Source organism: Opisthorchis viverrini (assembly GCF_000715545.1).
Source record: "Opisthorchis viverrini unplaced genomic scaffold opera_v5_60, whole genome shotgun sequence".
In the NCBI taxonomy this organism is placed as follows: domain Eukaryota; kingdom Metazoa; phylum Platyhelminthes; class Trematoda; order Opisthorchiida; family Opisthorchiidae; genus Opisthorchis; species Opisthorchis viverrini.
In genome coordinates, this window is record NW_008751712.1 from 1499241 (window position 1) to 1515988 (window position 16748).

At 43.7% G+C, this 16748-nt stretch overlaps 1 protein-coding gene across 1 annotated transcript in view; it reads right to left on the reverse strand.

Moving 5' to 3' along the window:
• T265_13323 (hypothetical protein) overlaps positions 1-6123 on the reverse strand; it is a gene marked incomplete at both ends in the record, with an annotated part of 42015 nt that extends 35892 nt beyond the window's left edge. Inside the window, one exon of the mRNA XM_009168347.1 lies at positions 5994-6123. Coding sequence (XP_009166611.1) covers positions 5994-6117 — 124 coding nt within the window. The remainder of the gene's footprint in view (positions 1-5993) is intronic.
• Between the last annotated feature and the right edge of the window lie 10625 nt (positions 6124-16748).

Below are 16748 nucleotides of genomic sequence, written 5' to 3' on the forward strand. Positions count from 1 at the left end.
AGCCATGCAGATAGACGACGAAGAGAAAAAGTAACTAAGCTAGCTAGGCCACCTACAGACGACTGTGGTGTAATCTGCCTGTGTTTAAGGTTGACTTGCTTGAAGGAGCCACTTTGTGGTCAAGCGGCTTAGATCTTCAGAAGTTGGTGCTGTACACGTTGTAGGTACGTAACCGTAGCTGATGTCTACAGTGGCCCGCGCAACTTGATTTCAGGCATAAAAGACCAAGATTCTGCTCACTGAGCGTTTACAACTTTAACACATACAACTACGTCTGGGCTTTCATCTCACCTCAAACGCTCAAGATTCCATAAAATCCTATTTAAAAGTAATTAATCTAGACTCTTTAATGGCGTCAGTAGATGAAGCAAAAAGGGCAAACATTGCCAGTGCATTTACGGGTTTTAAACAAACCTTACATATGCGACGAACAGCGGGCATTTAGCGGGCAAAGCAATAAGATTCCAGATGGTACTAGCGGCGTCTAGATCCATAGAGCTGCACACCTACTAGCCAGAGGAAACCGATGGGAACAGGTTTGACAACCACACTCGAGTCTTCCATCTTGGTTCGGAAAAATGGCACACATCAATGAAGAAACTTGTGTACAGGTGTGAGTAGCTTATTAGTAACCCTGTTACAAGGTAAAGACAATAGAAAAATATTGCAGCGTTAAAAGAATGATTTTAGGCTGTCTGCGGTGGTGAACGTCGCTATAGGTGCAGAGATTGCTGCTTAGGAAAACTAGATCCGCCAGTCGGTAAAAGGGTTCCTAGAACACACCGGAGAGATAAGAAAGAAGCAACAAAATGGCGTCAGCAGTGGCCAATTTTCACTATTCTAATATGTAGTATGCCTCATGTAAAACAGCCAGACTTAAGGGCACTGCGTGACAACCGTAGTGACACTGTACGTTCGACAAATCGGTAAGTTTGTCGTATATCCGACTTTCAAAACAATCATTCAGCATCTCAAACTCAAACTTCTCACAAGCACAAATCGATAGGTCTTTCTTAAAAAATAGATGAAGTAGGAAAAAAGGGCGATATACATTCAATAACAGATTAATTTAGCGTAAACGAGCGACTTAAACGAATGTCCTTCATTTGCAAACAAACTAATTTTTGGCCAGGTCCATTTGCTGGTAGTGAAGAGACCGCGAAGAGCGTCAAAACACTTGAAACAAAAATAAAAGGGTTCATTGAGGCACTGAAAAATTTCTTGCATAGACAGACTACTCATCCGCCTAAAATTATTTTGATTACCTCAGCAGCCAAAACCATCAACCAAAACCTTTCATCCTAAATTCGCAAACATCTCATCGGAATCTGTCAATTTTGTCAAGTATTGTTGTGATGCAATATAATGGTGGGCTGATTTGAAGTTTAAACAAAAGATGACAAAACACTTAAAAACCCTGTTTATCAATTGCTGTTTGAGGATAGGTCTTCTTTTTATAATAAAGACACCGAAAAAAGTATTGAGCAAGAAACGGAACAAAACGCCCATACTGCAATAGTTTCCCAATAGATAATGCTTAAATGAACCCACATTAGACTACTGGTAACGTCCATAAAATTTTGCTGCTAGAGTTGCGGCGGGGAAACATAAACTTTGTTGCACTAGCTTGGTAACAAAGCTGCCCATGATATTGTAATCCGCTTTCTATCCAAATGTATCCGGCCGCATTCATTCGCATGTTTCAGCCGCTATTTTCTCTAGCATATTCCTGACTGTGGCTTAAGAGAGCTCAGTGGATAAGGCTCCAGCTTACGGACCAGAAGGTTTGTGGTTCAAGCCTATCCTCAGCATCTCAACCGTTCCAGCCTAGACTCGGGCAAATCGCAGTATCCCAGCCATCGTGTCTCCTTTCTCTGGCATAGCTTAAGTCGTAGAAGGGGTGCTGCAGCTGATCGATTATCTTTTTTATCTTCTTAAAAATCATACAAACCAAGATATGTATATTTAGAACAGTCTATAAAAAACAATAGCTTATCCAAAAAAACTAAAGGTAATAACCACATGCACTCTAAACTGGATTAATCAGTTTAGTTGTTAGACAAGCAATCAAATAGTGCCTGATAAATAACAATCTACCGTAGATTTCGATGACCGCACAAATTTATGCCCAGGTGCAAGAAGTTGGGAGTGCTCACAGACTTGCTACGGAAATGGGCATCACCATATGATTCCAAAGATATGCTGAAAACCACACAGCGCAAATGGCCTGTTGTCTCAGAAGGTCATTTCAGGTCTTAAACTGGTTCACTCCTTTCAGGACGCTAGAAACATACACCAGGGCTCACATAATCTATGGTTTAAATACCTCTATCAGACCATCATCTTCATCATCATTATTGTCAGCTGTAAGAACCGCATACTTGTTGTGCAGCGGTTGTAATCACCACAGTTTCTTCCACCGATGATTTGGGGAGGTGAGGTAGATAGCTGGCGAAACTGATAGATTACTGCTTAAATACAGCACTGTCAGTAGACTATCCATTGGGGGAAGTTGGAAGGGATCTATTCAATACCAGTTTTGGGTTTTTCGGGGTGGGTTACTGCTTAGTGGAAGTCTACTCTCCGGGTTAGAAAGCTGCTTATCGTTTAGACTTTCAAAAATTCATCAGTAAAACAAATTCATTTCCAAAACCGTATTATTAAATAATTATGCCAGCACGGATCGTCTGGCCGTGGAGTGTGAAAAAGACATTATAATAAGAAGTAGCAGTTTTTCATCTGTGGCATGTTCATGTATGTGCTGGCTCTGTCCGAATTTGACGCCACTCGATTCTGTTGTTGAACATGCGATCTAACTTAAATAGAATTACCTGCAACGTTAACCATATTATTTCTTTGTTTTAAAGCTTTTTTGCATGCCTCGGTTGTTCAGACAAAGTTATAGAAAGATCACTGCACTGGTGCTGCGTCTGAGAGCTTTATTTAGTTCCTCAACTGTTTTAACCACGATATTTTTCATTATCGTGCAATATGAAATCTTATCATACCCAGCAAATTCACCATTTAAGTTAATACAGTTAGAAAAGGCAAGTTATTATTTGCCTTTAAGTACTGTTTTAAGTCACAACATTATAAAATGTGCCCTTCCAAACTCATTCTCAACCATTAGGTTTTTCCATATGTTAGGCATCCTTCCAAAATATTTGATGATTTACAGATATTTAAAGGGTTATGTTTGAAGGTTATGTGTGAAAACCCCTGATAAAACCCGTATTACACTTTTCAGAAGTGCGGCGTGCATTAAACGCTTCGGACCACTTATTTTATTGTAAACAAAGATTAGCCTCATAGGGATTTCTGGGCATCTCATTGAATACTTGTTTCGGGGCGGTTGGCGGGTAAACGTTGTTAAACATAGGTTTTGAAGCCATCTTTCAATTCGATAGTGCTCATCATATCGCAGAGCCCGCTTTTTCTAATATACTGAATTGATTTCAATCCCTAAAATGTCTAGCCATATACTGTGACTTTTATATCGTCCATATGAACAACTTTGTGAACTGCAACATGTGTTCCATGTATTGTTCATGATTTGAAATATCCTTAAAAACAAGCTAACCGCTTTTTAGAAGCGTAAAATGGTTCCAGAAAGTAGAGGGGAAACAGGTAACATGTGTAAACTCTGTCCATTGTTGGCACTGCACATAGAAGCCGTACGTGAAGGCAAGTAAAAAGTACAGTAATTGACACTAACAGGCCTCTAAGCGATCTCCGAATTTGCGGCAGTATGCCATAAGGGTCAATCTAGCACACGCCTGAATTTACGAACCATGGATACTTGAGCTATTTCGGCCAATAAGTTGTCCAGTAGGTTTTGTGTCCTCTCCCGATGTGAAGCCCTATTTCTCCATTTTATCCTGGTGTTCTCCAATATGACTTATACCTCCGATTGGAAAGGTTGCGTCTATCGATGTCAGTCCCGAAAAACAGGCCGCAGTGCGCACGAAAGTCACCTTCATAAATTTAATTCTATGGTCTCTAGTGGACGTGTTTATAATATAAAATGCACTGCAATACGGTAATAGTATGATAATTTATTTGCTGGCTTTGTTCAAGCTTACGTCATTCCCTATTTCTGCCTGAAAAGTAGGCTTTCAAAGAAATCAATGTTGTATGGCAGAGGAAAGTCAGTTTGAGCAATGAACTCCTGCTGTTGGTGATGGTAACGATGAAACTGGTACAATTAGCTTGTGGATATAACTTCCATGAAGAACCCTTCGCGTGAACCAGGAACAAACGCGTGAAAAGCCAGAAAAACGTCTCAACTTTGTTAAGCACCAGCGCCACATGCCGGAGGGAAAAGCGACATAAACAGCATTATGGTCTTCAGCCAACCTATCTAAAAGACAGCAGGGTGTTGGCGTAAAACATTCAGGTTGATTAAAATAGTCCAGAAGCAAGTTGTCACATGTGTTCCAACCCATGAAATTGAGAAACAATTTTACCCTTTTTTCCTTATACTGGTTGATTCACATAAAATGAAATGGGTGTATGCAACCGGGGCACCCCACCCAGGTTTAATCTCAGCAGTGAAGATTATGTTGATGATAACAAGAGAGATGATGGAGGACAAGTGTGTTAACAAGAACCCACGATTTACCTACAACCTGATATCTCTGATCGTATTTTTTCTTATGGAGGTAGTGTTTATAGGTGGTAAGCTGTCACATCATGCCACCATAAATATTACATCTGGAGAGGTCAAATCAAGGGTTACGAAAGCCACAAAGTGCCCATTATCTTCGACTGCCCTGCATATCAGGATTCAATATTTTGTGGGTGGCGTGAAATTTGACGAACCTATAACTGAAACTTGGCTTCGTTCAACGCAAACCAAAGTCCAAGTGCATATCAGCGTCTCATTGCAGTTCTTGTTTGTCTGTTGGAGTTGCAAAATCTTCAAGTGTCCTAGCAGCGATATCAAAATTACAAACGATTTCGATTCAACGCGTACAGATATTATTTACACACACCTTGCACACTATTTGTCACTGACTGACCAACGAAGAACCATACTACTGATATTAGAAAGTTTTAAATGCGCTCCCACTCTGATAATAAAGTTCTGAATGAAAAGTAAGCCTTGAGTCCGCCATCGCTGAGGAATGGATCACCATGAACTTTCGATAGGTGGGTAAGTAAAGAAAAGTTGATAATTTAAATTGCCCTGTTAGTCGTGTATGAGAGATTTGGATCGAGTCCGATAGGGATCACACATTTTCAGCTGCAGAAAAAAGGTTTTGTTGGTCGGATGGTAATTAGCACGTGTTTTTGCAGGAGAGGGATACTGGCTTTTATACGGGACTATATAAAAATGTGAAGGGGTGACTAGGATCATCTCCAATTCTAAGCCTGAAATTCAGGCAAGTGCCGTTAAAGCACGTCATACATTTTCAACCAAGGCCGTTAATACATCACTGTTAGGAAGTGATTTCAAAAATTCGATGCATTGGTAAAAGGGTAGAACGCGGATGATGCTACAAACATAACCTCAAAAAGTATGAAAACGATGCAGTTCATGAGTTTGGGAAGGCAGAAATACATGCAATCGTTCATTTTTCCGTGAACAAGGTCGCAACGTTGACCACATGCTCTTCTGTTGAGACAGAGGCAGTTACAACGATCGCTTGTATAGTTTCGGAAGCCATTACGAGCGTGCCTCACCTAAGTGCCAAACAGTAATATACATCGGGTTAAACAGTATAATTGTGGAATGAGCAACTTTCTCTGACAAAAGTTTACTATAAAAAGAAGAAAACAGAGGAATTTTGTACAAAATTGAAAATCGGAAGGTTGTGGTTCAAAATTCCCTCTCCCACTCTTCCTAAACTCTCACCGCCCATGATCTCACGTGGCGGATCTCTGTACCTGGTCGGAGAATCATGTAACCAAAGAAAACTTATGCTTCCCAGAATGCGTCGCAAAAGGATCATGCAAAAAACTGTGCGAAAGATTATAACTTTTACACTTACTGGACAGATAGTTTTCGCATTCTGTTTTAAGCTCGTTGGTGTCATGTGTTACGGCTGGATCAACGATACGTAGTTTATTCAGATCATCAATATAGAGTCCTGCTTCTTGGAGTTTGTCGGTCATGCTCGCCTTCCTGAAAGAGCGCCGTTTTCAGTTCAACCATGACAGCATAGAGTAAAACACACCTTAGGATGAAATTGCAGACTAGCATAAATCGATGGCTCCAATAGGCCCAGCAAGTGTTCACATGAGTACAAAACAAAAGGCTCATAGACCCTGATGGTTGTTTGAAGATTCTGCGGATAGATCTGACGGGAGTAACTGCAACTAGAATAGGGGCCCAAAAGCACAAAACATTTACGTTTGGAGTAAAACATTTTGCGCCAAAATGTTGCGTTTTGTTGCGTATGTGCTCAAACCAAAGGCCATCCTAATCTATGCTCATATTTTTGCAGGTCATCAAGTTTTATTGTCCACTGAAGCAATCACGCCTCTGGCGGAAAGTCTGATGGAATAATTTCCCAGCATTGCCGAGACTTGGGGTGCCTAAATGGGGTTAAAAATTGGACTGGTACTCTGAACTCAGTTTCTCTATTGCTTTATTTCGTCAGAAACACATCACAGCTTTTGGAATTTCAACCTCATTGAGAGAATACTGATAGTCATAGACTAGAGTTACTCCCGTCGCATGCGCCGCACATTGGAGGTACAGTGGTTGTATCCACAAAACAGTTGCGCTTGGAATGCAAACTTTTACGCCGAAATGTTGCATTTTTTGCACATGTACTGAACCCCAAAAGCCAATCCTACATACTTTCATCTTGACGCGATCCTTCTTCCGAATTTTTTGGCGCGCATTCAACTTTGAACTTTCTGCGCTATGACGGGGGCCGCTGGCTATTCGCGCGCTCAAACTGATTTCGCAGAAACTATAGGATGTTCGAAATTTTGAATTTAGTGAGGAGTTATTCTGATCAATTTGACCTTTCAGTAATATTTTGCATGCAACATTTTGTTTGGGTGTGCGAAATTTCAAGGTCATAAACCATCCCCGATTTGCAATTTCTTGCCGGTTTGCGCGACAAAACACAAAATCGCACTTCAGCGCATTTTGGCGTTCATCGCTGTCCCTAGATGAAAGAAATCCTAAGGTTATTTAACGCAATTTCCACTATAGAAAATTGGTCGTAGAAGCTTGTTTGCCTCACGACACTCAGAATCAACAAATGAGATGATTTTGTTCGGTAAACCTGTTCTCAACACATTTTCCTCATTGATCTCATATTCTATTAAGTACATTAAAGTTAGACAACAGCATGAACGTTTCAGGGCAGTGAGGGGACCATCTGTGGATGATCCCCTTCCCCAATATGCATAGATTGATCTATTATTCTATTAAGTACATTAAAGTTAGACAACAGCATGAACGTTTCAGGGCAGTGAGGGGACCATCTGTGGATGATCCCCTTCCCCAAATATGCATAGCCAGGTTTTAGATAGTGCAGCGTCAAGAGAGCGGTGAACGTCATTACTATTATGGCTATGACGTTCTATGGGTGGTGACAACTATAAAGCAATCGCGATGATGACGGTAACCGCTGACTCTCAAATAGACTACTTATCGTAACCGCTGGGTCCGTGTCTGTGTGGGACGCTGAATATGGGGCCCTCTCATGCGCGGCAGCCCAATCCAATGAGCAACGACGGTTCATTGTACTCGTATCTCTACTCGTTTTCACTCATCTCGAGTACATGTTATGACTGCTAGGCCCGCGTCTATGTGCAACATTGATAATGAGACAGCACCTATGCACAGTAACATAATTCGATGGCCAATGACGATCTTTCGTACCCTTAACCATACGCGATGACGCTTATCCTCGCCAACCATAGATATATGCCGACCGGTAAAAATAAGGCCTCAGCTATATGAGATAGTCTAATCTGACGGTCCGTTATACTCATAACTGTACTCGAAGTCACCTAACTTGGCTACTGATCGTGCCTGTTTTGTCCGTGTCTTGGTGCACACATACCATAGGTGTCTCAACTCGGCAGACGCGACCCGACCACTGCAGGTGCGAGCATTGATTTCATCTGTCACACTACAATTAGAACTAATAGAATTGCGAGTATATGTAAAACACTGCACCACACTACCTCTCCAACCGGATCAGAAGAAACCTGCGATCTTACATAGGGTTTGTTCTACCTCAGAGGATTTCCTCGGCCAACCAAAAATGCCCTCCTCCTCACAGAATTGCACATCCAAGTCAACTCATCTAGAAAATGGCGTCCGTTACGGGGCTGTTCAGAAACCGAGGTATTTCAGTGCAATGATGTCATGGCACTGCTATACCTAGTTTAATAGCACACCCGCAACTACGCACCTCTCTCCCTTTACTTTAACTTATCGCCCACTTGTTTCAATACATGCAACTACGAATGTACTCTTCTGATCATGCATAATGGCACGCCACTAACATGCCGGGATGAACAACCTTATGATAACGTGACACCGTGGGTACAAAGTACACACCAAATTACAATATACCTATAATCATCACTGATAGAAGAGCAAGAGATGGTAACAGTGGCTCACTAAATACGCATGATATGACGCCTCAGACGTAACTGGTTTTGCAAGGCAGCACGCTTTTCTTTCAGCTGTGACAGTTCCACTCCGAAGCCAACGCATCGTACAAACAGGCAGCAACACCAGATATCTCTGATCTCATGTCTCTGCAAGTTCTTAGGTACCTCAGTTGCGTACAGTCTAGTCAACGCAACTCCCTCTTATTCACATACGCTAGCTCCAGTTTGCATCGATCGCATACCTGAATATCGATCATTGCTTTCAAACCGGGCAGTTTCGTACCGCTGATGCCGTTAGGAATTGTGATGGCTTTCGACTGCCTGTTTTTTTTCGGGATGCATTCTAACTAATATCAAAGTGCTTTCTAGCAAAATTTTCGGATATTTGTCCCATATTGAGTCTCAAATATAGGCATGGCCGTCTTATTACCTTGCTTGGATTGCAGCAATGAACCACCACGAACCATCGATGGACCCAAGAATATCCTAACTACAATGACCATAAACGGCTCCTTCAAGATGTTCATGTACGAGGTTATCCACGAACTGAAGTACGGCGTCGCGATGACGGTACCGCGACTGCCATACCCAATCTGATGACTTGCCCGAAGTTCACTATATCCCTAATATAATTTCCTCATTTATTTTTGAACAGCTTGGTCACAAACATAAAAAGTGAATGCACGTGAGGAATGCCAAAGCATAACACAAGCATATGATGGAAAAGAGAGGAACGTCTCATTCGAATTCGTGCCACCAACAGTTCCAGTCAAATGAGATGAATCCCAACGTATGTAAAAACTTTGATATGGAAACACGCGTCTAAAGACTGAGAACCGAAGAAAGGACAAAGATGTTGAATGCTCTTCAAGGCGCGGTAAGCGCTTGCACAATCAAGACTCACACATCGGGCACAAGACCCGAGCGTTAACCACAAGACCTGTTCAGTTTATTTAATTAGTGTAAGGACTTGAAGGTGGTCGGCATATTTATGTGCCGTCTGCTAGTTCCGCTTACAAATCCATTCGTTCGCCCAACGGCACTGTTGGTGGCACGGTAAAGGTGAAGCCAAACCCTACCTTAAGCCAGATCTAACGTATGCTAACCATCATAAAAAAACAAAACTTATTAGCTAGGACGAATTCCTTGGCATCGGCGGCCCGCTTGCTGCAACCATAGCAGACTTTTAATATCCAGGTCGCGAATGGTTTCTACAGTCTCGGTTTGCGGCGATGTTACAGGCGTGCTTTTTGTCTACGTCTTTTTGAGATTATTTCCAAGTCCAAGGCGTAAGAAACCACGCGAAGAAACGAGCTTTTCCACAGCATTTTCCACCATTTTTACTCAGACAATGTCCCAACCACCAACAACAACTTAAACACAACCTCTGCGCCAATGTGCACTCCGAGTTCGTCTAAGCAACTTTTAATAGAACTGCCGCCGCAAGGGGAGAGCCTAAGGGCCCCGATGATCACCATCAAATGTTAAAACATTATGTTAAAGTCTTTCTTTTCCGAACCGCGGTTTCAGAGAAATTCTAGGTGGGCGCCTAGGAGGTGGCATATCGGGAGCCGCGTCCTAGACGCACACCCTAAGTTTCTTTGAAATCGTGGCCCGAAAAATGGAAACTTGCATGAAGTTGTCGCATTTGATGTTAATCATTCGGGCCGTTGGGATCTTCCTTAACGGCCGCATGGTTTTTGACGTTTTTAAACCTACTTAATTCTCACTATTGGCGCGATATTTATATTTTTAATGGCTGCTATGACTGAGCACGTCTTGTCCATGAATGCGGAGGTTGATTTTGTTTTTCTTCTGTCAACGCATTTCAAGTCGTTTTAAGAGGGTACATGGCAAAACATTTCGGAGTTTTCGTCCGCATAAATTCCAAAGAGTGGCAATTTGCTTCTTCTGTATGAAAAAGCCTTCTGCCATCGCAGCACACGTCTCTCCAGTTAGTAAGTGTGTGGTTACTTGTGTGTCCTTGGTGGTACACATCATACTGGTTGTCCGGCAAGATTCCATGTTCGCCGGTACCATGACCGCCTGAGGGTCACTTCCTACTATCTGAGGCACAGCCATTCACGCAGCAAGTTTTTTGACGGGCTCTCTTCGTCAACCGGCGCCTGACAAACCATAAATTGAAGGAGTGTGGTACCCTTTTGAAGCATAGTGCTCTGTCATCGGAGGTTGGGTAGCACGTCGCCGACCATTTTGGAAAGGTACTCACTATCAAGGATGTCAATGGTTGTCGCGTCAAATGTCGACTACATCATTGATTAGGTCGGCGGTTACCTTTTATTCGGTTTTTTAAATGACATGACATCCATCACAGCTAAATTTGGAAAGCGTGTTTGCGTACTGCTAGTGGAATCAGAGGGTGGCAATTTTATTCACCTGTGCTTTTGCCGAACGATTCGGATAGCACTCTTTCGACGTTTACCGGACGTTGTAATTGTTGGTGCTACGCACGGGACCAACTGTCTTGGCTAAATAAATTTGGAGCCCCTAACGTTCACTGTTAAGATACAAGCTTCATACATTCTTTGTGACGGATGGTATGGGCATCGATCCAGTGAGCGGCTGAGTTGAACAGTCAAGTATGTGGGTGACTGGGTCGCTACAGGTTGACCCGAAATATATGCCTTCACTAGAAGCAAGCCGTTCTGCTTGCTAAAGGATAAGGTGGGTGTGCAAGATTTAGCCAAAACGTTAGCCATGGACAAGATAACTTCGCAGATGCAGGCTGCGAAAGCTGTATTCGGCCGAGATATAATGCCGTACTATTTTCACGCACGGCAAGCCAACCGGAAGCACGTACGTTTCATTGCTTTGCTATAACTTTTGTATAACTTTCCAAAAGCGGCCAGCGCATATTTTACTGCATGACCCACTTTGAAAATGCAGCTGAGGAAGTAACGGTACAACAAACATTATTCGCGAAAATTGCGCTTCGATTCGCAAATCCTGTGGAGAACAGACACCAGTTTGTCTCCTGTTTTACTGCTCACTGGCTCCACATCACACGAAATTGTGCTATTTATGCATAGCGTGGGTTGGTACGTTTCGGGAATGTGACCAATAACCCCCTGGAAAAAGCCAGCGGGCGTTTGCAGGGGTGCGCTCATCAGGCTGATAGCCTGGAGCACGCCGTCCAGAAGGTCGCTCAGCACAGCAAATGGCTCATGCGTGAGTATGAGTTACACACCACTTATTATTGTGACCGCCGAGAAATTCGCGAGGAAAAAAGCAACGTTCTAAGAGTGGTTTCCAAGATAACGACGTACGCCGCCAAACATGTTCGCATTCACATTGGAATGTGCATGCCAGATCGGACAGATTACTTAAAGGTGAGAAACCCGTTGTTAGTAACGGTCACTTTGTGGTAGAAACCCCAAAATGACCTCAGACAGTTAGCATCTCGCTCGGAACCTGCACTTGTATATTTCACCAGTCTATATGGCTACCGTGTGTACACCTATTCTCGGTATTTAGAGGCCACTGGTTGTGATGCTTTGGGTTGAGTAGTCGACATACAGTGCTTAGGTCGATTTCCAATCCATCAACGGTGGCTTGCGGGATACAACCTACCGAGAGGAAGTATACCTTTATCTCTGGTTCCAGAGCCACAGCCATCATCAGTAAAATGTTTGCGCAAGCACCTGGAACAGTTGGTTGGCAAATTGAGGCTGATGTACCCACGTAATGCTGCTGGATGCATGAGGCTCATGGTTGTTCAAACCCAGCTGATGTTGCGTCGAAATTCAAACAGTGCGAGAACAGACAGCCTGCGGTGTTGAAGGGCAACCGCGCCTAACCAAGGTGGCATTCCACTTCGAAGGACGCTGTTCCTTGTGGTCTCTGTGGCAAGCCAACTGACCCTGCTGACTTGCGGTGTCAACGTGACCAACTGCTATATCTCCGTTATTGCTGCGGCAATGAGCCCTGCCCGCTGTGTGGACAAAATTTTCAGGCGCGTCCACCAGGTGAGTGCACACCTGTCAATTAAACTATTCCCTTTAGTTGCCGGTCCGTCACTCAGTCTCCAGTCTACCAAGCAGTCAGCTAAAAGAGCTTGCTTTGATGTCGATCTTGATCAGTTCATGGAGGACAAACCGAGCCTGCCCCGTAAAGCAGTCTCAATAAAAATGTTTTTTCCAATTTCAGAGCAGATGGGGACCGATAATTTGAGGCCAACTTACAAGCATACGCTCTGCACATCTTAATTTCGAATCCCGGGATGACGAGGAATTCATGTGATTGCTCACGCAGTAACCTCGTAGGCCTCATTCATGTAATACAGCCCCACTTACCCCTCTTTGGCTCTCCATTGCGTTGCGTCAAATGCTGCATCAATGAACCCGAGCAATCCGAACCAAATATACATTAATTCCAATATTCCCGATAATAGGAATTATGAAGCACTATGTATGTAAGCAAATGAAATTCCGTCACATCAAGATGTTCATATGCTGTTCACGAAGATTGATTGCTTGCGCATTTTCCGTTTCAGATTCCTTGTCCTGCGAAGTTGATCTTCAGAAAATGAAAACTGGAGCGACTACCAATTACGCTTGTATCAGCGATGACAATGAAGAAGAGTGCAGTTCTCCGACGGTGTTTTCGTTAATTAATGGTGGGTGCATAATCAATGCGTGGAGTTGAGTATGACGCGCCGTCACTGACCATTGTATTAGGTTGCCGTGCGTTGGTGAGACCTCATAATCAGCGTCGTGCATGGCGGTTACGATAAGTAGTCGAGGTGAGTGAAAACGGCTGTCGTTCTCATTCCACCCACTCATCTCCCTGATATGAGTTCGCTCCTAGTTGCGGGTAATGAATGAAGTGGTCGAGAGGGTACAATCAAGATTACAGAGTGAATAGTTGCGAGCATGTTATCAAATTGGGTATGACAGTGCCGTGCCATCACTGCACTGATATACTTCGGCCTCTGGACAGACACGGAACGGACATCATGTTTGAGGTGGCTGGGCTCGGATGCGCGATTCTATGAGCAGTCGGGCTTTTGCGTTGGCCAAGGGAATCCGCAGAAGTACAACGAAGCCAATGTAAGGTACCACTTGCAGTCTGAGGAAGGGCAAACGTGGGGCGTTTAATGTACGTTTAATTACTTATGCCCCGTTTGAACTAAGCTTGGCCAACAGGATTTCACCGTTGACCCAGCAAACGCACGGCGGGGACACGGTGAGAAGACCTTCAAGCACAGAGCGCACACATTCATTAAACAAAATTTTTTCTCATTTCGGGTAGTAGCTGCGTGAAATGACCTTCCTCCGACGGTTGTCCACGCTCTTTCTAGAACCCAGTTCTAAGCACCTCTAGACACTTATTTATGCGAATCCTCGCGCTGGCAAGCGTACAGCCCCGCGCTGAGAACAGAAAGAGCAGTGCTACACCATGTTTTCACTGGCGCCTCTCAGGTGAATGACAAGGACAAAACCGACCCGGGAAATTCAGGAAAAAGCCTCTATCCTGTTTACCAATCCGTGGATCCGTAAAAGTTGTGTCATTTCTGATTTCAGTCTGACAGCGAAGGACCGATGTTAATAGTTAGGTTAGTCCATTATGTGCTGCTGGTGCATTATGGTCAGCTACGAGCATGTGTACGGGCCTGGCGGTTCCCTATGCACACCTCTCGCTGGGTTATTCAATTTGTCCCTAAATAACGGTGTGGGTCCCAACGACTGGAAGAAGGGTGTTATCACTCCCGTATACAAAGGAGGTAATCGTTCGGTCGTATCAAACTACCGGCCGGTGAATCTGTTGCCGGTGATCTCCAAAGTGCTTGAGTGACTTGTGGCAAACGAAATCATGAAACAGTTAGAAGAAAACGGGTTGCCTTCGGCTGCCCAGCATGGTTTCAGAAAAAACAGATCCTGTCTGCCCAATCTCCTCATTACCTTAGACGACTGGACGCAAGCTGTGGACAATAGAAATCCCGTTCACGCATGCTATCTAGACATCTCCAAGGCATTTGATCGCGTGAACCATAACATATTGTTACAAAAACTCGAGCATTATGGTATTACGGGAAAGCTGCTGGCTTGGCTTGAAATCTATTTGGCTGACCGAGACGCGCGTGTATGTGTTGACGGCGCTCTGTCCAAGCCAATTGCAGCTACAAGTGGAGTACTCCAAGGCTCCGTTCTTGGGCCTATTTTATTTTTATTATACGCAAACGATATACCTGAGCTCGTGAGCAGTAGAATCACTTTATTCGCGGACGATATCAAGATATGGTCAAGCATACACACCATTGAAGACAGTCACCGATTACAAAAAGATCTCGATACACTTTATGATTGGTCACTGAAAAACAGACTACCGTTTAACCTCCAAAAATGTAAAATGCTCCGTGTAGGGAAGCCCTTTGCATATAACTATACGTTGGGTCCACAACCACTTTCTTGGACTAGTGAAGAAAAAGATCTTGGCGTGTGGGTCAGCAGCTGTTTAAAAAACTCCTTGCAATGCACAGCCGTCTACAAGAGGACCTCACAAGTCCTGTCGCTCCTAAAACGGATTTTTGGTCGTTTCACTCGACTGGCACTGCCCCGAGTAATCAATACCTACATCCGACCAACCATGGAATACGCTATACAAGCTTGGTCACCATGGCTTCAAAAAGACATAATTCTTCTACAGCGAATATATCATCGAGCCACGAAGCTGGTAATTGGATTGCAAAATAAACCATACGAAGACAGGATTGCCAGTCTCAACCTATTTGACTTCTACTATCGGCGCATCAGGGGAGACCTAATTCTAACATATAATATACTGAAGACACCTACTCATCCGCTGGAAAATCTTTTTGTCCGACGTCGGCCACGAACGGGCAGGAGGCATGACTTTTCGCTCGCGGTATCTCACTCGAGGGTGAACTGCCGACGGAACGTTTTTGCGGTCCGTGTATGTTTCATTTGGAATTCCCTACTTCCCAATGTTGTACATTCATCGAGTTTAACCATTTTCAAGAACAATTTAGATGCATATCTCGTGTCCAAACCGAATCTGGAACTGTTTAACTCCATGTGATACCCAGCAAACATTACGCATATTTTTGCGTCCATTTGCATATATACGTTCACCCTATCGTCGTTGTAAAGTTAACTGCTTTTTAGACCATTAAACCTTGAATTACCTTGAATTACCTTGAATTACCACAGGTGACGTCAACTACATTTGTGGGTATAATAGGCCGTCGTTGGTCGTTGGATTAGAATATCACGCATAAATGAGGCCTCATGTTTCTCGGCCAGCATAAACGCTGGTTTGGTGTTCACTACAGGCAACGGACAAGTGACAGCGTGCACAGGTAGGGGGTATGACGGGCTGTCGTTCGCAGTTAGAATAGGATATCCGCATTGTTCAGGCCTAATAATAAGCGTGGCATATAACCACTGGCCTGGCAGTTGCAAACAGTACCCAAGGTAGGCAATATTTTTTACGGTTACGATTATGGCGTTCGTCGTTCGCCGTGAGATTGCGTTTTTGTGCATAGTTGAGGCCTCGTCTTCATCAGTCTGCATAAACACTGGCTTGGTGTTTATAATTAGTGGGAAAGATAAGCGACACTGCGTAAGTATGAGCATGATGGACTAGGATTAGAGCAGGTTCGGTTACTACGCGTAATAAACGCTGCGCATGGACACGGACTCAACAGGTACGACTGATAGCCAAGTTAGCTGACTTCGAGTAAAGTTATGAGTATAACAGGCCGTCAGATCAGACTATCCCATATAGTTGAGGCCTATACATACATACATACATATATACATATATATACTATATATATAGGCCAAGTCTCACATCCATACGACAAAACAGCCCGTACTGTAGCTTGATACACACGTCCCTTCAGATTCAGGGATAATCCATTCTGACGCCACAGGTGTCTCAAGTTAGCAAACGCGGCCCGAGCCTTGCAGATTCGTGCAATCACCTCATCTGACACACTACATCAGAACTAATACAACTTCCAAGATACGTAAAACGCTCCACAACTTCCAGTGCCCCTCCCTGGATCGTAAGTGGCGTGTTCAGTGACTGCACGTCCACAAGCATGACCTTACACTTTGTGGGTGCAAAGTGCATACCAAAGGACGGGATGACTTTGGTCAGTTCATCCAAGAATA